Below are 22519 nucleotides of genomic sequence, written 5' to 3'. Positions count from 1 at the left end.
CCTGCGCTAGTTTCACACCAAGCCAAAAGCTGAGGGTGTCTGCAGATTAACTATGCAACAGATACAATTTCAGTCAAATGCTGCCAGGTTCTGGTAACTGCAGTTCACAGCTCAAAGGGACCATTAGCACACTGAGCCCATTCCCTTGCAAGTACCAAACATAACCAGCCAAAACTCTTAATTGTGAGAACCGATGTTGTAGAATGATTGAGGAAATGTCATGCACATAAGAGAGACAAATCGCAACAATTCTTCTAACAAACCTCCCTTATGCCAAGGTAAAAAGCAGGAAACACCGAGTTATCAAACAACGTCTGGAGGCAGATGCTGGCAGCTGGGTACAGAGGAGGTTTTGCATTCAGAGGTGCTGAGAGCCCCAGCAGCCTCTGCCACTGAAGCCCAGGGAGGATGAGGGAACAGCTGGGCTTCCTCTGCAAACAGAAGGAACATTTCAAAAACAATTACTCCCCAAAGGGTCAGTAAAGAAAAAGGCTCAGATTTTATAAAGCATCTGGCTATCTGGTAAGGTTATCAAAAGCATGTAGGTGTGTCTAAGCAGCTAATCCACTCTGGGAAAAAAAAAAAAATCTGTCTTAATAGTTTAATCATCCCTTAGCACAGCACATAAAGTTGATTTCAACTTCGAAAGTGGAAGATCAGAACTTAAAAGGGAAGTCTCAAAATGAAAAAGAGACTTTTCTCTCACCTTCCACCCACAAGGTATGAAAGACAAAGGCTCATTAGAAAGGAGTAGCTTTATATTGTCATTCCTGCAGCTGTCCAGTTAACTAATAAAACTCAAAGTGAGCCTCACATTTGCAAATAATTATTTCAACCATGACCATCTGGGCTCAAACTTTTCAGTAACAATTATGAAGTATCCTGATGATATGCCTTTGATGAAAAAAAGCAATGAATTGAGGTACTGAACAACAACAATTTTAAGTAGAACAGGTACAGCCAAGAATTAATTGAATTAATTACTCATCTACCTTTGGGGAATTTCTCTGTGTTATCACAGCTAAAAAAAGCAACAGAAGGAATTCAAAAAAGCAAGACATTTTTCATAATAGAAATAAAGAAGTTGGTGATAAAAACAAAAATCCATTTGTTCATATAGAGATATACACTGATATTCTATAATACCTCTTCAAATACAATTTAAGCATTAACAATCTAAGCTACTTTTTCTCTGAAAAAACCGAGATGGGAATTATCTTTCTCTCATGAAGGCAAACTTCTGCTCACAGTCTTACTGCATTCCTAACTCTTTCTGCTTGTATGGTTGAATGTATGGTCAAGAAATGGTAATAGGAAGGAAAGTAATAGGTATACAATACCCAGACAAGCAGCTACTGATACTGAATTATACTGCTGTATTAATAGACACTTCTCATTAATATACATTAAAAAGTTCCTCCAGATCTCTGAGTTTATGACATAGCTTTGTGAACCAAAAAGCCAGTAATGATAACAAAAAAACGGTACTATCTAAGACAGCATATATGATCTTAGGAGTCATGGAAGTGTTACTTCAATTATAAAACCCTAAGTACCTTATTAAAAAATAACAAAGCATTACCAAAGTTAGTTTAATAGCAACAAGAGAAGTTCATTTTTATTTTTTAACACAACTTTTATTCAGCCTTCAATAGGCTCTTCCATACAAGATGGAAGGCTACAGTTCTTTTGTATTTTTTTTGAAAGGGAAACTTGATGTACAAAATCTTTTTTCGGCTTATTTAGAAGCCTTGTAAAAATTCTTGTAGCTGTGCAACTACTTCTGTATCCACGGTTTCCATAAGTGCCTGAAAACCTTGCTCTCCCAGTAATTCCTGCTGTGCCTTTAGCTTCTCATAGATGAACTGCTGCAATGACACAGTGTGTACAGGGTCCTTCAGTGCAAGCTGTGGAAAACATAAAAAATTACATAATAATACACTAAAAAATACTCTGTGATTTACTCATCTCTTTTATAACCTCAGCTCAAGACAGGAATCTTCTGCTTTTCATTGTACTTATTTGAGAAACAAGAGGAAATACTCCTGTAAAGCAAAGACCAAGTTATTATCAAAAGCAAATATCAGTTTAAAACTATTTGAAACTGTCTCAAATCATGGACCCAGTCTGCTGTAGGATATCTATAAGAAAAAACAGTTTCAAAGCTGCTTTGTTAATCACTGCTGAATGAGTTTCCCTTAACTCCTAAAAAACACATCAGATGTTACCATGATGAGCACTTTAGAGATGGTATGAACAAGTCAGTTATATTTTTATAGAAATAAAACACTAAAAAGTTGAATTAGTTTAGATTATATGACAAACAACAGCTAAAATAAACTGCCCATATGCATAAAGAATATACACACTTCTATATTAGTACCTATACAACCCCATCAGTCCAACTTGATTATGCAACCTTCTTTTCGGTAGGGAGGGACAGCATATTTGTCGCTATTTTCCACATTTTAACTGCTTCTTAATGAAAGCAAAAAGAGGTAAATGAAGTGGCTACATTGACAGAGGACCTATTCTTAATTTTAATATCAGAAGACAGGTGTGGGTAGGTTAAGGACAGGGATAGTTCTGCAGAACTTGCCCCTCAGCCCAGCAGGCTAGACAAAAGGGGACGGGAGGTGGAGATACCTGGAGCTTGCAGCATCATAAAGAAATATCATGTTGAAATAAAGAGGAAATTACTGCAGATCCATGATCCGTTGATCTTAGTAACAAAATCAAACATTACTATATATGCTGGAAGGTCAGGAAACAAAATACAATTCTAGATCTCAAAGCCTACTGAAATAGAAGACTTCTGAGCTCATAATACCTTGCAATACTGCTATTTTGATATAAATGAGGCATATTAAACTTGCACAACTGCTCTTTTGGCTTGACACCAAAAAAGAATTTGAATTTTAATATGGAGTGAAAGACGTTATACCTTAAGATTATTTACTTATTTATTAAACAATATTATACCTAAAGCAGGGGGAAATACTGATTGAAACAGATACATACATATGACAGAGTAAAGCATCCAAAAACATTGTAATTACCACAAAAGAGAAGTTAGTCTTGTTTCTCATTAACAACTCCAGAGAAAACACAGGCTGCTTTATAGCTTCTTCTATCAGTGCTTGCAAGTCCTTTTTTCTTACCATGGTCACCTCACCTTTCATATTGTAAATCTCTTAATCATTCCTTCAGTATTCCTAATATTGGCTTTTTAGCCTTCAATCCTTCACTATTTCTTACTGTCCAGCTGTTTTACATTTCAAAAGTAAGATATGATCTTTTCATCACTTATTCCTAACATTAGACTCTTCTGAAAAGGGGAGTAATTAGAGCAATATCTCAGTATTCTGCAGTAATTCTTCTGAGTAAATGTAAACTGGTCTCTAGAGTATAAGCAGAGTTTTCAAATTGCAATTTCAAATTTCTAAACCACAGTTACTCTAATCACAGTCTGCTGAGGTTAGGAATACCCTTTAGTAACAGCTTTGGCACAATCTACAGGGTAGAAAAGATTGTCCGGCGAAGTAAAGATTCTACCAGTTTCTGAGAAATTTGCATTTGTTAACCAACAACTGTCATTTGGGACATATAACACATTTCTAAGTAGTTAGTTTCTGTAAGCTCATAGCTGTAAACCAGGGGTGTCAAACTCGGATATAAATGTAGCTACAATCCTAAAATTACATTTGGCCCTTTGAAGGCAACTGCAAGGTTGAAGTGGCCCCTGGGGAAAATGGGTTTGAGACCCCTGCTGTAAATATTCATGTTTAAAAGTACCACAGGGAATTCTGTACAGAAAAACAGGTATTAAAATTGCCATAGACAAGTGTTCTCAACCTTGTGATCCTGATACAGCAGCAACTAGATGAATGGCATGCATTACAAAGTCACCTTGGGAAGCACCACCAAAAAGCCATTCTTTAACAACCTTATAGCCCACAAACCAATTAATCTACATATTTAGTTAACTGTATAACTTATGTGATCCTACCATAAACCCTTATTTAAGTTAAAGTACTCAGAATTAGAATTGGAACTCAGAACAATTAGCTTCAAAATATCAACTTCAGGTATTTTTTCTACTTTACCAAGACAAATTCATCTAAACAGCAACTTCATATTACATATTACATATTATTCTCTTGATACCTGCTCCCCTCCCTCAAATAAAAGCTGACTTAAATAAATGGTAAATAAACCTCTCATTTCTCATGTCAGTGTTTACTAATAATCCTCAAGTCTAAATTTCTTCCCAATTTTAACAGGCTATTAGAATACAAATACATGTGTAATGCTGTTCTAGCACCCCAATGGTGGTTTACAAACTCTGAAAAGAAGTGCTGTATTGTTCTGAAAAGAAAAAGTTTGAATCCTTGCTTATTTGCAAAGCTTGCTGGAACTCCAAGTCTGAGCAATCTCTAGCATCTCTTATAATAATATATTACAGAGACACTCTCTAGCATCTCTCAGAGGTGTTAACCCTCTAGCACCTGCCTCATGGCAGGTGACAATGGGTTTCCAAATTATCTTCTGAATCAGCTCTGCAATTCTACTGAAAAGTAATTAATAGTGAAAAAAAACTTAAAAAAGTGAAGAAGATGACAAAACTTAATATATTACAGAATTCAAACTTAATGGTTTTTTAACCCTAATGCAGCTGCCAGATTTGCACAATCCTAGGAGCTACAGGAAAAGGCTATAGGGATGCACTGCAACTTTGGTACAGAATTACTTTGATTTCAGAAGTATTATAATTCCACATTTTCTTCCTCATAAAACTTCAGTGAAACTAATCAACTTCATACGTAGTCTTCCCATTAGACAGGAAAGTAACTGAAACACTTCTGCTGCATATCTACCAACATACGTTCTATCAGGACAAGTGAGGAATTGTACAAAACCCTGTTTAGTTTATTGCAGCAAGCAGAATCACATCCCTCACAGTTCAAAGCAGCAGCACTGTAATCCAGCAGAGACTTTTGCAGAGTGATTAATGCTTGCTGCTAGAAGTAGCATCTAGTATCTGTAAGCCAAATGGAACTTAAGAGTCTTCAGACTTAATTAAGGAGCTAATACACTAATTTGTTTTCATTCTTGTAAAAAATATTTCAAGTAAATGTAAGCGTTTCCTGCAACAATAATAAATCTATGTTTTTGGAACTTGTATTCAGAACTAAAAAAACCGAATTAAATCGCTTGGTATAATTAGTTTGATGACAATATTAGACAACCAGCTGTAGTCTTAGCTGAATCAGCAAGGAAAATAATAAGTTTGGAAGAACAGTAAGCAGTGTTCTTTAGTCACTGTATTTTCGTATATGGAAAAATTATAATAGTAACTGTTTGTCATAGTTTAACCTGAGCTAGCAATACAACCATGACAGCTGCTCGCTCGCCTTCTCCCCCTGCCCCACACAATAGGGAAGAAAATCAAAAGGGAAGGGAGAAACTTGGATTGAGATAAACACAGTTTAATAAAACAACAAAATACTAATACACTACTAGTAAAAATATATATATATATAAAAATAAAAGATACTCAAGGCAATTTCAAAGAACCCCTGTCCACACTGAGCAGCCAGTCTCAGGAAGCAATGCCTGGTCCCAACAGCTGATCCCAAAGAGAAAAGAAAGAGGAAAAAGGCAGAAAGGCTCAGAGGCCTCTGCAAAACGGCAAAAGGCCGAACTAAACATCTCAAACTAAACTCCCCCAGCTGCGCCCCAGAACAAGCAAGAACGAGAACACCCAAAAGAGCGAGAGAGAGAGAGAGACTGGAAGCTCCCGATTCTCCTTAAATATGAAGCATCATGCTAATGGGATGGAATACTCTTATTGATCAGATGTCTGGATGTCAGTCAAGCTCTGCCCCATCCATGCCCCCCTTTCTCGCTGCCTCACACCTGTGGGCAGAGTGCTCAGAATGTCCTTGGCTCTCAGATCAGAGCAATTAAAAACATTAACTCTGTGCTGGGGTGTTATCTGCTTGTTCTCAAACTAAGTCCAAATAATGAGCATGCTAGCTATGAAAAAGAAAGGTTTCTAACTGCATGAAGAAAATTAACTCATTTTCAGTCAAACCAGGACACTGGTATAAGATAAAACACGTATGATATTTTCAGTATTCTATTTGTTTTTTGGAGGAAAAATCATCCTCTTGAAAACTGAGTCTCCAGCTTGCTAAGCACTGAGCATCCAACATCAGTCTAGTATGACACACAACTGTATCAATATTAATGCTGGCTGCATCGTCTCTATACACTGGGTCAGGAACTATAGTTTTGCATATAAGTATGTATGCTGAGTTCTTAAGTGTGTGGCTAGAGTATTCTTTAATTGAACTGTTCCTGATTCTGAGAAGAGCAAAACACACCTATTTTCCAGTAAGAAACACACACACACACACACAAACAAAACAAAAAACCTCAACAAAACACAAAAAAACCAGACACTCAAAAAAAACCCCAACCAACCAATCAACCCCCAATACCCAACCAATCAACCAACTAACCAAAAAACCTAGAAAATTCAAAGAGCTTCTTATTCAAAACAACTACAGACAGGAAACAGAAGTTTGGCAGGGAAATACACATTATTGAAATGTGCTTTATGCTGCTCAGTGAAAACCTGATTTGACTAGCTTTTGAATCTGGTTACTTTACAAACTGATATTGAAAACATGGGAGTCTACCCTGGGGCTGGACTGAAGAAACTATTCTTCCACCTAAGTAGTTGTAAACAGCAATTTGAAGCAAAAAGCTTGTATCATAGGATTTACAGAAAAAAACATTTCCCATCCATCCACACTCTACTTGTCAGCATCAATGGCAATCTGTAGAACTATCAGTTGCCTGAACCAGTATTTATGAGGTGGATCTCTTTTCTCAACATCTTAAGGCAACACTACAGTCAAAAATCACACTTTTTTCAACAAGCAATTATATATTATTCGGTACTAAAACTGTGATCTAATCACTACAAGCGATAACAGAAGCCAATGGAATGGCATTAGAATGCAAAAACAGTGATGCCAGAACAGTTCTCCCATTACGACTGCATTCATCAACACTGTACTGGTGCCTTGTATCGTTTAAGAGGGAAGAATGATACAGGTCATTAACCAATGTGCCCCGCTTTTCATGTTGCCTGATATGTTTGCGGTGAATGTAGTCCATAGCAAATCTAACACGTGTAAATTCCTAAATACATATCCAAACTATTGAAGTCAACCTGTAACTGAAAAATTAGGAGAAATTCTGAAAGAAAGGTATTAAAACTTTAGTCAGCCAAAGAGAACTAAAATCTAAGTATACCTAAAGCAAACTAAGAACATGAAAGGACTAAATTTAAATTCACTTTATGTTTTTCAAATCTGATTAACAAACCAAACGTATCCCTCTCTAGATATATAGACATATTGATCCCTATTGATGAAGATACAGATATATGTCAAGAGATTATCCAAAATTGCTAAGGGTAGATATTTTAATTGTGCAAACACATAGACTTTAATTTAAGCCTGCAAGCTAAAAGAAAATCTAACCAAATTTAAGAGCTTAGAGATGCTTTTAAGAGTAACTGAATTATAGATCTAGTACATTTTTAAATCTGAAATTGAGAGACACCAGGAATTTCTCTTAAGGCATTGCTAACAGTAGAAGAATATGCACGAGTTTGTGTGTCATTGTCTTTTTTTTTTTTTTAAGAAAGGAACCATATATTGGTTAGTATTTAAAAGAACAGCCTTCTAACAAACCAAAAGTATCCAGTAGCTTAAAAAAAAAAACAAATTCAAACAAACTATCAAAAGCCATCCGAACTCTTTTCCACTCCTACAAGAAGAAATAAAGACATTGAGGTGCTGGAGCAACTTCAGAGAAGGGTACTGAAGCTGGTGAGGGGTCTGGAGCAGAAGTCTGATGAGAAGCAGCTGAGGGAACTGGGGCTGTTCAGTCTGGAGGCTGGGGGGAGACCTTATTGCTGTCTACAACTACCTGAAAGGAGGCTGTAGCATGGAGGGTGTTGGTCTCTTCTCCCAAAGTAGGAAGTGACAGGACAAGAGGAAATGGCCACAAGTTGCGACAGGGGAGGTTTAGATGGCATATTAGGAAAAATTTCCACATGGAAAGAGTCATCAAGTATTTGAAGAGGCTGCTCAGGGAAGTGGTTGAGTCACCATCCCTGGAGGGGTTTAAAAGACACGTAGATGTGGCACTTAGGGACACAGTCTAGTTGTGGACTTGGTGTTGTTAGGTTTACAGTTGGACTTGATCTTAAAGGTCTTTTCCAACATAATTCTATGATTCTATGTAGGTTAGTTGAAGTAGGTGTGCAACAGGGCTACACTTATCTGCTCAATCACCCAATCCCATGTTTAGCAATTACTCGATGCCAAGCAGTTCAAACTCTGTTTTATTTGACAGTATTTGTACACTGCAGTTTTCTGTGTAAGGAACCAGTTCTTTGAACTCTTACAATGAAAGTTAAATTACGAAACATTCACAGACTAGGTTGGACAGCAGCACAACTGCATGGTACCTAATCCAGATATGTTTATCTAAATAAATGCTCCTTCTTAAGACCTCTTGTCATTAGAACAAGGTTCCATGCAAGCATCAGGATCAATAGATGTTCAGGTAAAACACACGATACGGTATAATAAAGATTGCTTTAAATATGAGAAATTTGGCCTGCCATGACATTTCAGTAAGCTTTAACTCCCTGCATTTTTCAATAAAACCTTTTTATAATGTCTTTATTTTATAATGTCCAGATTTTGTGAACAGATGATGTTTGTTTTGGCAACATTTTCCCAAACTTGAAAGAAAAGCAGAAGCATAAGTGTCGTGGCTGAAAAATTTGTCATCAAAGCATTTTCCTTTTTGATTCAATTGATGAATTTTCCAAGAACAACAGATGAACCAAATCCAAAGGCAAAGAATTTAGTTTTACAGAAGTTAATCACAAAATCAGTTTTTCAATTGAGTAACAGATCTAAAACTTACCAGTTTTTTCCTTTTGTCTTGTTCTGTGGGAGGTTCCTCATCCTCTGTAGCTTGGGGCTCTTCAAAATGAAACATCAGCATGCAGCTGAGAATGGCAATAAGAATAGTTTTAACATATACTATCATTAAAAATTATTTTAAAAGACTTAAAAACACTGGACAGATACAAGAGAGTTTGATGAAAGTCAGGCAATCTGTCAGCAAGTTATTTTTTTCTGAAAACAATGAATTTTAAAAAGCCTGAATGTATGTTCTGTGTCACCTACACTCATCTAACAATCTCAGTTATCCTCCATATTTTAGCTCAAGTTCTACCTTAGAAATGCATTTCTGAATACAGAAAACAGACTATGTGGGTTTAAACATTAAATACAGAAAAACCTACCGTTTCAAACTACAACTTCCCAGTCTTTCCAAGGAAGTGTTATACAAACATTCTGTATCCTATTAACATGAAAATCAAAGTGGCAGGCACGCATGCAAAACTAGCTGGGATTTCTCATTGCATTCATGTTTTCCTGCGACATCTTTAACAAGAGGACCTGAAAACTAATTTGGTCACTGCTATTGGTTCTAGACACTAAAATCTGCAAGACACTGAACAATAATGTTTCAGGTGGTCAGAAATGAGTTAGCTTCTGCAGACATTTACTTAAAAGAGTTTTTTCTAGGCAGGTAAAGCAAAGCCTTTAAACTTATTTTTTGTTTTGCTGCACCCTCAACTGGTACATACAAGGAACAGCCATATTTTAATTATTATTTTTAGAGTAAATATAAAACCAGAAAATAGGAAATAAACAGTTCAAACTCTAGTGGTTTTTCTGTCTCTTGTAACAGTTTGAATGGACTTTATAAATACACTGAGGAAAGCTATCCTACAGGAGACAAGCTTTCCATTGACTTTACATTCTCTGCATTGGAAGAATACATAAATATTCCATTACAATATCAATTTTTTCCTAGGAAATCTAGTTTAAAAACAAAAAGGATTTAAAAATCATTTGGGTGACAACGACTTGCCTCTGCATATTAGGTATGTTTCATGGCAGGAAGGACACTTAATCCACAAAAAGCACAGAGACAGACGCATATTATTGCTCATTTTCAGCCCTGTACTACTGTGCATTTTAATTGCTGCATTCCACTAGCAGGTGAAATGTTCATGCAGCTAAGTTGAATAACTTCTTTTAAAGTTAACCAAAATGAAAAAAGTTGTGATTTTGTTTAAAAATACTCAGACTTACTCTGTTTATATATTCAGTATTCTATTGACATATGTTTAGACCTCTATGAAAGACCTGCTGAACAGCATGGCAGAAGGGTCAAATGCTAACAGAGAAGCCCTTTCCAGCAAAGGCATTAGTTATTTCAACATAGTACAGCAAATCTCATGTCTCCTCACCTCATAAATGGTGTGATTTCTTGCAACTCAGCTCCCCTTTCCAGAAAATCTGAGGTCGTTAAAGCTTTCTTGTAATTATCACTACAATGCAAGACATAAACACTAGGAAACCTGGCTGAGTGTAATCTCTTTGTATTGTAAGCCAGGGCACTGTGTAATCATTTTCATAACCTGATCAAAATCTGATCTAAAACCAGATGAGACTTTTATCTCTGCATTTGTATTTGGAAAGGCTCTTCCAAAATTCCCTTGCTCTGACTACAGCAGCTTCTTCAAATTTCCAGTTTAAACGTATTCATGGTCAGCTGACGCTTAAGCCAACACTGTCATTTAATTTGTACAGTCTTCCCTGTGCATGTTTACCTTCTCTTCATCCTTCAGTGGCTGCAGCTCTATATTACATCAGCCTTGATTTTCCTATGCTAAACATGCATGTTGTTTTAGTCTCTGCTCTATGGTAATTAGATGTTTTGATAATCAGTGGAGTACCCAATTTTTTTTCTGAATATGTTCAGGCTTAAATCATTCTTCTTCAATGTGGAAACCGAGAATAGTGTGCACGACTTCAGATGAGTGCTCTCACTTTATTTACTTTCAGATGATGTTGAAGTGTGTAAGAGAAATGTCAGAATCTTTCAAACAGCCCATTCAGTATCTGTCCACAGAAATACGTCCTTGGTTCTGTTCACCTCTATTTTATGAAGCAAAAGCAATGTCCAGAGCTTGGAAAAGTGAAGTGACAAGCTCTACAAGCCTTCAGGCTTAAAATATGATCTAGGACAAAGTTTTATTTATTTCTCTGTGAGAACTCTTTTGCTAAAGCCACACATTTAGAAATAGAAGGGTCTCTGTAATGTTGTCTCCAATAGTAAATAGAACACAATGCCAAAGCCTTTTCTCAGACTTGGGAGTTACATCTTCTATACTGAGAGTTAGGACAAACAAATGTACTTTTGCAAGCAATTCTTGGGCGTAGCTCAGGCTCAGCATGAGTGTGGACCATTCTCAGTGGACACTTCTATGTGTACCACCTGTTCTAAGCAGAGGAAAACTTTAATAGATTGCATGCAGGCTGTCCTGTGCCAGCTGGCTTCAGTGCCAGCAAACATCCCCTTAAGCAATTAATTAATTAGTTCAGATACAGTCTGTTCCATCACCAGTAATTATCTGAAAGTTAGAAAATGTTTGATTCTTAGCATCCAGGAAATACTGTTAGTAGAACATAGTGTCTGTAGGGACATGTTGCTTAGCATCTGTTTTTAAAGTCTTGCAAATCTCCATCATTCTAAAACTATGTAATCATTACAAAGAAAAAACAACATTAAGATCTCTGTCCTAAAAAATCCTTATTAGTCAGGTTTGTGTTGTGTGTTTTTTTGTTTGTTTGCTTCTTGTTGTTGTTTTTGGTTGGTTGGTTAGGTTTTTTTGTGGGTGGTTTTTGGTTGGTTGGTTTTGGTGGTGGTTGTTGTTGTTGGTTTTGGTTGGTTGTTGGTTTGGTTTTTTTTTTTTACCACAGCTTTGATGGAATACCACCAGTAACCTGGGAGGCCAGCAGGAAAGGAAAAAGCATGGTGCTGGGTGGCTGTGCAGTCTGAGCACCCCAACACCATCTTCCTGCCACAAATGAGCCCTTGCCGCCAGCACTGGAAACCGTGATTTGAGGTATGCTTGTAGCAGCAGGTGGAACAGCTGGAGGGGAAGAATTGCCCTAGGTTTTCAAGTATTGCATACTAGGTCCATTCAATGAGGTTTAGGTATTTAGAAAAAGATCCAGACTAAACTCCAGATGCCACACTCAAAGAAACTCTCAACCATCACCCTATCAACATACAAGCTTGTCCAATTGTAATTTTAGATAGTGAGCAAAAAGCAAACCTAAGCATATGAACATTTTAAGGCATCTTTTAGTAGATCAGTTAATAAACAATACAGAATTATATTGACTGTAATTTGAAGTCCTCTCTCCCCCATTACAATTATTTTTCTTAAGATCAAAAATTTCGTATCTTACCAAAACATTCATTCTTGTGAAAACACAACTCTTATGAGCACATCTTAACTGTCTACAGATTTTTCCAATCAAAACACTACATATAAAACAGTACTACTACTGTTGAATCCACAAAAATTAATTAGATTTTCCACTTACTCTTTGTATGTTCCTGTTTCAGGATCTTCAGTCATAACATCATGCAGCCCTTCCACTGAAATATTGATGATACCACAGAATTTATCTTGGATAACACTGGAAAAGAACAAAATTTATCTTGGATAACACAGCAAAAGAACAGGAAAGTGACTTAGCTAAAGGAACTAAACAGGAAATTTGCTCAGTAACTGTAGGGCACATTTACTAAGCAGTATTTTCATTGCTTACTGCTTAGCTGAGCATGCTATTAAGCAGCTAATTCAAATTCTTTTTTCATTAAATAAAGGCTTCAAAAATATGCAAGAAACATCACTCTTAAATAGAATAAAACCTCATGTGCCACTGTTGAAAACCTAGAAATAATTGCAAATGGTATAAAAGAAAAAATACATTAGCACAGGACTCGAGAACTGAGTGGGGAGGGCAGGCTCTGGATAGCAGGGAGATCAGAATACTGGCTTCTATTCCTAACACATACACACATTTTCTCCCACCATTATTCAACACAAAAATCTATGCACAAACCCTTGAGCAAAGGGCAGCTTGTAAAGATGGTACACTCTGTTTCCTCCATCCAGCCTTACAAGCATTCCTTCACCCTCCTAGGCAGCTGAGTGACTCCCCATGGTGGGTGAAAAACATCTGCACCCAGTTCTGCATGAACGGTGGGGTAGGATCTCTGTGCTGAAACACAGGCATCTCCTGCCATCTGAAAGACTAGGCTATTTCAGACAACTGCAAAACGGCTGGTTGGTATCACTCAGGACTTTGAAGAGATAAGCACATTTTGCCAGCACAAGACGAAGGCCAGACTGGATAGCCCCCAACACCCAAAAAGACACCAAACACATTTAGATGCTTGCCCCTTCCTTGAGAACTGATGTGCCTGTAGGGTGAGGGCACAGAAACATGATCTCCCCATGATGGATGAAGTAGGTGCCACCCGCACCTTGTTAATGGAACGTAGTTGTGGCTGCTGTTTCTGCTGAATTTCCAGCTACTGTGGGTCTGGTGTCAGAGATGTGCTATTGTGGGACTTCAGTGCATGGACTCCTACTCTGTGAACTACAAAAGGGTGAAGACACACAGCAAGTGAAAAGATGTTCATCTCGGGAAGACTGCAAAAGTTCCAGCTATAGGCAGCAAAGTAACAGAAATGGCCTAACTGGTGATGGTAAACTACAACTCTTGTCCTGGAACTGCCATTGATGGGAGCATTTTATTACTCCCTGTTTGGAATTTCAGGCTTGATCTCCCCCAAAAGAGGCTGCTGCTGTCTAGTGGGTATAAGCAGACATGTCCCATTTTTGTTTAAAGGTACTGAACACTAAGCTCACATAGTTTGATCTTTTACATTTGAACACAGATTAATATATTTCTTAATATTATTTCTTTCCCTTATTTGGGATGAAAACTAAAAAACTGCATAAACTGTAGCTCCTTAAATATTAGTTGTTGCATTTGAGAATCTTCTTGTCAGACACAAAACAAAATTTTACGTATATGACAAACAGACTTTATATAGCAATGGATGCTTCAGAAAAAAAGCATATCAGGTTAGAATACTAAGCATATAAATATTTCTTCTAAATTTGTTAAGATTATGATTCAGCTCATGATCATTTTGTTTCCGAATTATTATTTTTGTTCCCTTTTCTATTCAGCTACTGTTGAATGGCACAATCTGAACTGTATTTTGAAAAATGATACTCGAAACTCCTAAATTCCACAAAATAAAAATTGACATAATTTTCAGTCAGTCTGTCTTATTCTAATTATCATTGTCACACATATGCTTTAAAAGATACTTTCTCCCTTGCCAAGAAGCTTCCCCATCTCATTCAGAACTGCAAAGTATTACACGCTGCGAGGCTGAATCTCTGCGGGGTGCTGCAGGCAGCGAGCAAACAGCCCAGCGAGCACACAGCACGGCTGGGAATGCACATGCTGGCTGCTTGGCAGCCCACAGAACGAGCCCTCAGAGACAGAGCCGGCTTCTTCACTTGTCAGTGGCTCCCACCTAGCACACCTCCCATGAAAGCCCTTCCACCTCATACTTTTTTCTGAAACACATCTCTAGGAAAATGCCATTAGAGTGGTTAATATTTTCCAACACGAGAAAGGAAATAGCTGTCCTCAGATTCATGTCAACAGAGCACAAGGGGCATCCAACTAAGAGCAGATGCGAACACTTTGCACCCTGGAGAAGTAAACTGTGCCCATACATCTGCACTATTTAATTAATAATATAGGTGGCTACCCTTTACGTAGTAGTTTTATTTCTTCCTTCCGAGCTGCATGAACAATCCCTAACTAACACAGAAATTTTATATTAGGAGGGAAGTGAAAGGTGTTTGACCCAACGAAGGCTCAGCCTTTTCATCAGCTGCAGGGCTAATTATGGTCAACCTATTCAGTGAGGTTACTTTAATACTAACACATAAATAAATACTGTAGGCATAGCGCTCATTTGCTTTATGAGATTCTTCCAAGCTTGCAGATTGACACGAGGAGCACACAGGGAGGCCCATTTCAGTAACCTGTGTTTCCAAGGATTTTTGATATTTCCAGAAGAAACTGAGGATACTGGTTGAAGACCCAAAATACTGTTCTTGACAGTTAGCTCCCAAGCACATACAGAAATCATTTATTTCTTTACGTGGAGAGGACATTTTTACTTTACGGCATAAACGAGGAATGTTGTTTTATTTCTTTCTTCAGTGAAAGACTGAAAATGCATAGTAATTTTTCTTTTGAGGAAAGCAAAGCTAAAGGATGTAGAAGACCTTTCAAAATAGGGTAACTGCTGCCTGCAGATTTCAGCATAGGTAATACCTTCTCCTTTCCCCTCCTTTAAATGGGACATGAAGTTTCCTCTTACTAAAGACTCACTGAATTGTTTACCAAGTATGGAATGATTCAACAATGCAACTATTTTTAGAATACAAGACACATGCTGGTGAAAAATAGAGACAACATAGGCTCATTGTGCTTAGAAAAAAAGTACCTCAATTAAAGTTCAATGGTAATACAGAATGCATCAGGCCTTATTTTCATAGAAGAGTAAGAGAGCAATGCAAATCAACATAATACCTTTTTAAAGAGACTAAAATTAGTCTGCTTGTTTAAAAGAAATACATTTCAAAGTCATATAGCAGATTCAGTAAAGATAGGGACACTGTATTTAGATCGACTTCCAAAACAGAACAGTTAACACTGTCCATACTAAAATCTCAACTTGGAACAAAGGCACCATTTAAGCAGTTCCCCCCTTGAATTGCACATAATACAGATCAGCAATAGTACAAACAACAGCATCAAATTATAACACGTTCTATAACTACAGGCCCAGATTTAGCAGATTATAACATCTATAATCTTGTCAGCATCTAAAATACTCCAGAACCCAACTTCAAAGATCCAATTAACACATTACCTTCTCTCTTTTTTTTTTTTCAGAAATAACCTTTTATGCTGCCTGTAAATAAAATTCACCTTGCCTATAACAAAAATAAAATTTAGCATTTAGGGCAGTTTGTACATGAATAATCTCACACCTTTTATTTCAAAGTTTGCATAATTTGTCAGATAAAAGAATGAAAGCTTTGCAAAGGAGAAAACAGATATCTGTTCTGAAAAAAGTAATATTCATTTTTTCTCAGTATGTCTATAATTTCTAATACACTCAGCTATCTAGTCAACATTTTTATTATCCTGAGGCCTTATGCAAAATTTCAGAATTTGGATTTCAATTACATAGATAGCCACTGTAAATAAAGCTTTTTCATCAGCTTAATAAAACTTATGACAGATTTTTAGCAGCATTTAAATAAAATGGTTCCCATGTCTGCTATGCATCTTCCCCAGCCTATGAGAAAGGGAGGAAAAATCCTGCATGGGAAAACACACTTTTTCAGAGATTAAAGGGACAAGGATAAAATCTCTTCTGTTTTCCTACATTCATCAGGATGAAGCGGTAAACACTAAAAAAAGTGAAAAGCTTTATTTCCTATCTTTACTAGTGTTCAGTAGATTTGAGAAAAATTCTTTATTCTTATCTCATTAGCCAAGGAAAGAGGTGGAGTGGGGCAAATGGAGATTACTTTGCACTTCTGCAAGCAATGTAAACAATTCTTCTGCACACACACCCCACTTAAGGAGCTGCACAGTGATAAGGAGCTCTTCAAACAGTAATGCAGCAGCCAAGACACTTCCCACGGAATTCTATAGCTGACCATGAACTTGACTATCATAACGTGCCATTTTGCTTCATGAGGGCACCCACAACCAAGTCTTCTAATGTATTCTCTAATGATTTTAATAGTTAGACATATGAACCACACGTGTACATGAAAGGATCTGTTTCCTATTGTGAATTTTCAAACACAAAAGCTAGTAATTTCGAAAGAAAGGCATCTCCCCCACAACTGCATGACGAATCTCCCAATTCCCTGTTAGTCTCATGCAAATTATTGACAGGCTGAATATCAGAGGATGACTCTGCACCAAAGGACAGTTTCCAACTGTTTCAAGTCTTGCTTGCAAAGCAGCTCTGACACCATCGGTTTCCTTTCATGCTCCATCACCACAGATGGTGAGACTCACACCTGGCAAACAACTGCAGCTTGTCAGTAGGAAGGACACACCTTCAGAGGGAACCTCTCCTGCTCTTCTGTAGAGAGCAGCTGTGGAAATTGGAGCCTAAAAGAGAGCTGTCCCTGAGAGACATCCTTGAGAAGTAGGGGTTTTTTTTCTGTCTCAACCTTTGCCTACTCCCAGAAATCTTCTCTAGCAAAGGCACATAAACATTTCTGTCAATGAAAACTTAACTAGTTTCCACTGAATTTTAAGTCTGTTATTTCTGAAGACATCCATATAAAATTGAAAATTTAGAAATACAGCAGAACCTACTAATGCACTGATTGTGCAGTTGTTATTACATGAAAAAAAATTAGCACTTATCACAAGTAATTACATAGGAGAGGCAGAAAGTAACAGAAATGGGTTAAAGAGGAAGAGACTGTAATGGATTAGCCACCTAAAAAAAACCATGAAGCATGAATTAGACTCAACATTTTCCCTCCTTAAAAACATTTACCCATTACATTCAACATCTGATTTACAACTAGAAAGTTATAAAAAAAGTTTTGACTCAAGCAATCCAAAATAGTCTAAGCTTTTGCTCAAGTAGCCAAATTAAGTGTTCCATTAAATAAAAGTATTTGAGCTATTATACAGTAAATTACAGTAAAATATATAGTGATATAGTAAATTGATATTTCATTACATTCAGCAGAGACACATAGCAAGCAACAGAGGCACACTTGCATATTCCCACCCACACTGTGCAGTGAAAGTCTATACATGTACTGGTAGCAGGTGATAACGTGTCATTCCTGGGAATGCACTGGAGATGGACAAACAGGGTGACAGGGAGACGCGACAGAAGGCCACACACGTGAGTTACATCAGCGGAAAGCAGGCAGGCTAGAACAAGAACCTTGATGGCCATTCTGGTTCATCTGTAGAATGCCCTGGTCTCCAGGCTGGATCCTGGAACAGCAAGATACTTCTAGACAACTTAAATGAACCCCATGAGAGACAGACTCCCAAAATATTGTCTTCCATTCTTCCTCGAGCAAAATGATCTAGCTGTAAATTGTGTTGCTTATACACTAAGCAGGCCTTCTACAGGCCTGTAGAAGACAAGCAGTATCTACCAAAGTAAGTCCCATTCGATTAACGGAAAACTTTACAAGATTGGACTATTTGGAACCTATTTTTGTGATTTTTTTCCCTAAGTTAAGTTTGAATTACTGGAGTAACAACAATCTAAGAAATTCAGTTTGGAAACAAAGCTACAACATACTAGACATAACCTGACAACAACATAAACAGATCATCAATATTTAAAATAGAAATATAAAACTAAAAAAATGCAAACTATGTAATAAAACAATATCCATCTTTTGAAGATTAAGCTTAAAATTAGGTCTTCACTAAGAAAACGCACTTTGACCTCACACTTCCAAATATACACTACAAATATGCACATATCTTCAGTAAATAATCTAGAATTATGTATTTAAAGTGTAGTTTATTTTTTCAGTTTATACCTCTTCTCCAGCCAAAAACTACCTCAAACTGTTACTATACAGATAACATAATATCCTTTATTGACAATAATTAACCAGCTCTATTACATTAGACGTAATAAACTTGGTCACTTTTTCAATCCAACAAAAATTTAGTTTCTCTATTAACACCAGTTTCAGGTATTATCATAAAATGATACAGATACACAGTAACAAAAAATTCACTTTAACATATTCATTACACAGACCGAATACACAACCTTGTATATTAAAATATGTCATAGGTATGAATAACATTTAATCATTTAAATTTTCTTTTTCCTCAAGAGTTTGAATATGCTAAGTGTAAATATGCCTTTTTTCCCTACTGTGATGGTTAATAGAGGCAGAGTAGAAAATGCATTACAATAAATAAAAAAAGCATTATTTTTTTCTCATTCCTCCAGATGTTTTAGCTTCATGATCCTGCTAAAAACTGATGTTTTGGTTGCTTCAAGCTTCAAATTAGCTATGGAATTTCTATAGAAATTTATACCATCAAGTATTGCAAAATAAAAAGAAATATATATGTACTTTATACTGCACATGTACTTGAGTTATAGGTGAGAGATTCCTACAACAGGGACAAAGGATAATGTAACTATCCACATCAGATTTAAATGACATCTAATAAAAATCAATACATTTCAAAACATTCACAAAGCAAATGATGATGACGAACCCAAATTATATCAGTTTCCACAATTCTATCAATCCGTTAATTTTAATCAGTGCAGGCACTTTTAGGAAATTGAGTTCTTGATTTCTTGACATTTCAGATAACAGTAAAGTTAACATCAAATCAAATCAGACAAATTACAATGATGAATGTTCAAACAATATGACCTGTGCCTGACTTTCAGATGGTGTTCGCTTGAGCAGCCTGATTTGGTCCAGTTCTGAATGCCCCACTGCATTCTGAGTCAGAGACTGCACTGGGCCAGTGATGTTGTACCTGCCAGGCTGATAAAAACCGTAATATTCTATCCTCTTTTCCCCTGAGTTTTCTAGCACCTTTAGTTTCTGCCTAAACTGAATAATTTTACAGGTTAAGAACAGGATCACAGCACAAGCCAGAATGAAAAAGGCTAGTAAAATGTCAAAAGCCTGATTCAACTTCTCAACCTGTTGTGTACAAAGTAGGGGTGTTTCTAACGATACAAGAGCAGCATCTGTTGGATATAAACCTTTTCCTTCTACTGTTCTGTTAACAGACATAGTCTGTGCTGGTATTTGCACCAGTAATGTTGGTAATACTGTAGTTGCCTGTGGTGGAATTTCAGCAGCATTTTCTTCATAGGGAAACAGGTTAGCAGATGTAGCTATAGTTCCTTCCCAGAAAGCAACATATTTAGTTTCTGCATTGACAAGCTGTTCTGACTGTTCAAATGTGTTGTGCCTGTTTCCCTTATGCCATGCCATTAGCAAAGTGGTGGGGTTGTGATGGACACCTACAGTTCCCAGACTCCGGGCTGTTTCTGGGCTGGGAGTAGGGCTACTGCAGTTTGCAAACTGAGCCCACCTGATGTAATGCAAAGGTCTGCCACGCATACGTGGAGGATTCTGGCAATGAATTTTTACAGAAATAAGAGACGATGCTAGCCAATTAAGTAAACCAAGCATTTTGCAGCTGCAGTTCCAAGGATTGTAATTTACCTGTAGATGAGTTAAAGACACTAAGGGCTTGAGTACTTCAGGTTGCAACTCTGTAATATTATTAAATGCTAGACTGAGTATTTTAAGTGACTGTCCCACTTTTTCAAAGGTACCATTGCCGATACTTGTTATTTTATTTCTGTCTAGCTGCAGATACATCAAATTGTTCAATAATGTAAAAGTGCTGGAATTTATATTTTCTAAATCATTGTAACTTAAGATTAACTGGCTAAGGTTGTTTAATCCAAAAAATCCATTTACAGCAATACATTTAAGCTTTATGCTCTTTAAAGACAGATATCGAAGCTTGCTAAGTCCTTTAAAAGCAAAAGGATGTATTGAACCAATGGGATTGTGAGACAAAGAAAGTCTTTCAAGATTTTTGAGCTTTCCAATAGCATTTGATGGCACAAGTGTTAAGCTGTTACCTTCAAGGAACAAATACACAAGGTTTTCAAGATGATGAAATGCTGAATCTGATATCCGTGAAATCCTATTATTGGCTAGGTTAAGTGTTCGGAGATTTCTCATTCCCAAGAAAGTGCCACTTCCAAGGACACTGAGACGATTTCTTTGAAGTGTTAAATATCTAACAGAAAGGAGATCACTAAATAATCCTCTGGGAACAAAAGCTATTTGATTATTCTGAAGGTATAAACAATGAAGATTGGAAAGACCTTCAAAGATTCCTGGATCCAGGCGCTTAATATTATTGTTATTTAGATGCAAGTAGCACAGTTTGGGGAGATCCAGAAAGGCTTTTGGATGCACATAAGAAATACTGGAATTATCCATATAGAGTGTAACAAGCTTCTGCAGGCCTCTCAGTTCATTTGGAGTGACATGCGATACGTTATTCCCACTGAGGTACACAAGAATTGTCAAGTTCCACGAGATGCTTGAAAGCCCTAAATTACGACAGCTAACTTGTCTCCCTGTGCAGAGCTGGCAAGCAGCTGGACAGCCAAGAGCCTCCTTCTGGAGCAGCAACAAAAGAAAACAACTAAGGACATACAGGAATGCTCCCAGGCAGGGTGGAGAACTTTGCAGACCACACATATCCCTGTCTTTGGCCTTCTCAATCATCTCTGACTTTGCTAGTAGAGATAAAAAGAAGTTTATAAATATTATTAATGTGGAAGTTTAAAGATTCTATGTGTACAGACCTTAAAATATAAGCATAATTTCAAGAGTGGTATTTTATATATATTCTCCTTTGATGCCAAATAAGTAGTTTAAAAATAAAAGCTTAGTAAGTATAAGTTTGAACTACAATGAAAAAATTTTCAAAGCAAACGAAGAATGAAACAATGTACTGCCAACCTAGTCAGAAAATATTTAATTGGTTGCAGCATAAAGGCAACTAAGCTGCCAAAATAATGGCTTCTAGTAAATTCAAAATACTGCTTATTAACTATTTTTTATAGTTAACAAAGACTACGAAATTTTTCAATAGCATTCAAGTAGAAATGCTAACTGGAAACAAGTTTACTTTCACTAGTGGCTCACTTATAATTTGAATTTTACTTTTAAAATGCTGAGTTACTTTCAAAATAAATAAAAACCAATTCCTTACCCCAAATCTGAAGTTCATTATTTCTGTTATTTTCCTGGTTTGCAGCTCATTTGACTTAGTTATAAACTGGCCGACTATACTCATCTGTGAAAGCTTTTTAAAGGCAATCTTGTCGCGTACTACAGCTCTCACATTTTGCCCCAGGATTTGCAACTGTTTGCTCAGGAAACTAAGAAAGAAGTGGTTAAAGTCAGGTTGCCATGGATACAGGAAACCCTGGGACAGGAAGCCATTTTATCTGTGCTTCAGAAGTATTGTTGGAAAGGAAATCTGAATGATTTGTTTCTAGAAAACGACGACCTATCTTAGGTTGTAACTGTTGCTGGTTTGTTTTTTTTTAAACTACTGTTTTCAACCAGCAGAGCTGAAATAAGTTTTAGCTAAGTGAGGTATTACTTTTAGATTAAAGCATATGTACTTCTAAGAGTACTACTGCGCTATTTTTAATCCTTTATCTACCATCTGGAATCTGAGATGTTTTATTAGATTAACGGCAACACTCACACTGTTCCATCTCTCTGCAGAGCCAAACTGCAGCCACCGCGCACACACACACACTCCAGCAGAGAGGGAGAGGTGGG

The 22519-nt window shown here is 36.9% G+C and overlaps 2 protein-coding genes across 2 annotated transcripts in view; both read right to left on the bottom strand.

Moving 5' to 3' along the window:
- Positions 1 to 1627: 1627 nt before the first annotated feature.
- IPO11 (importin 11) overlaps positions 1628 to 22519 on the bottom strand; it is an 83427-nt gene continuing 62535 nt past the window's right edge. Inside the window, exons 30-32 of the mRNA XM_065657016.1 lie at positions 12573 to 12668; positions 9022 to 9106; positions 1628 to 1907 (exon numbers count right to left, since the gene is read on the bottom strand). Coding sequence (XP_065513088.1) covers positions 1743 to 1907; positions 9022 to 9106; positions 12573 to 12668 — 346 coding nt within the window. The 3' untranslated portion in view covers positions 1628 to 1742. The remainder of the gene's footprint in view (positions 1908 to 9021; positions 9107 to 12572; positions 12669 to 22519) is intronic.
- On the bottom strand, positions 18788 to 22077 carry LRRC70 (leucine rich repeat containing 70). The gene is made up of 2 exons (XM_065657017.1): positions 21939 to 22077; positions 18788 to 21459 (listed from the first exon to the last, which is right to left on the bottom strand). Exon 2 carries the CDS (start codon positions 21446 to 21448, stop codon positions 19523 to 19525), a length of 1926 nt encoding a protein of 641 aa, XP_065513089.1. The 5' UTR covers positions 21449 to 21459; positions 21939 to 22077; the 3' UTR covers positions 18788 to 19522.

Source organism: Caloenas nicobarica, chromosome Z, assembly GCF_036013445.1.
Source record: "Caloenas nicobarica isolate bCalNic1 chromosome Z, bCalNic1.hap1, whole genome shotgun sequence".
Taxonomy (NCBI): Eukaryota; Metazoa; Chordata; class Aves; order Columbiformes; family Columbidae; genus Caloenas; species Caloenas nicobarica.
Note: the sequence above shows the minus strand (reverse complement) of the source record. Positions and strands in the feature narration are given on the sequence as shown.

Excerpts from the sequence above, each read along its gene's own strand:
- LRRC70 (XM_065657017.1), bottom strand. The coding sequence starts at position 21,448 with ATGATTGAGAAGGCCAAAGACAGGGATATGTGTGGTCTGCAAAGTTCT.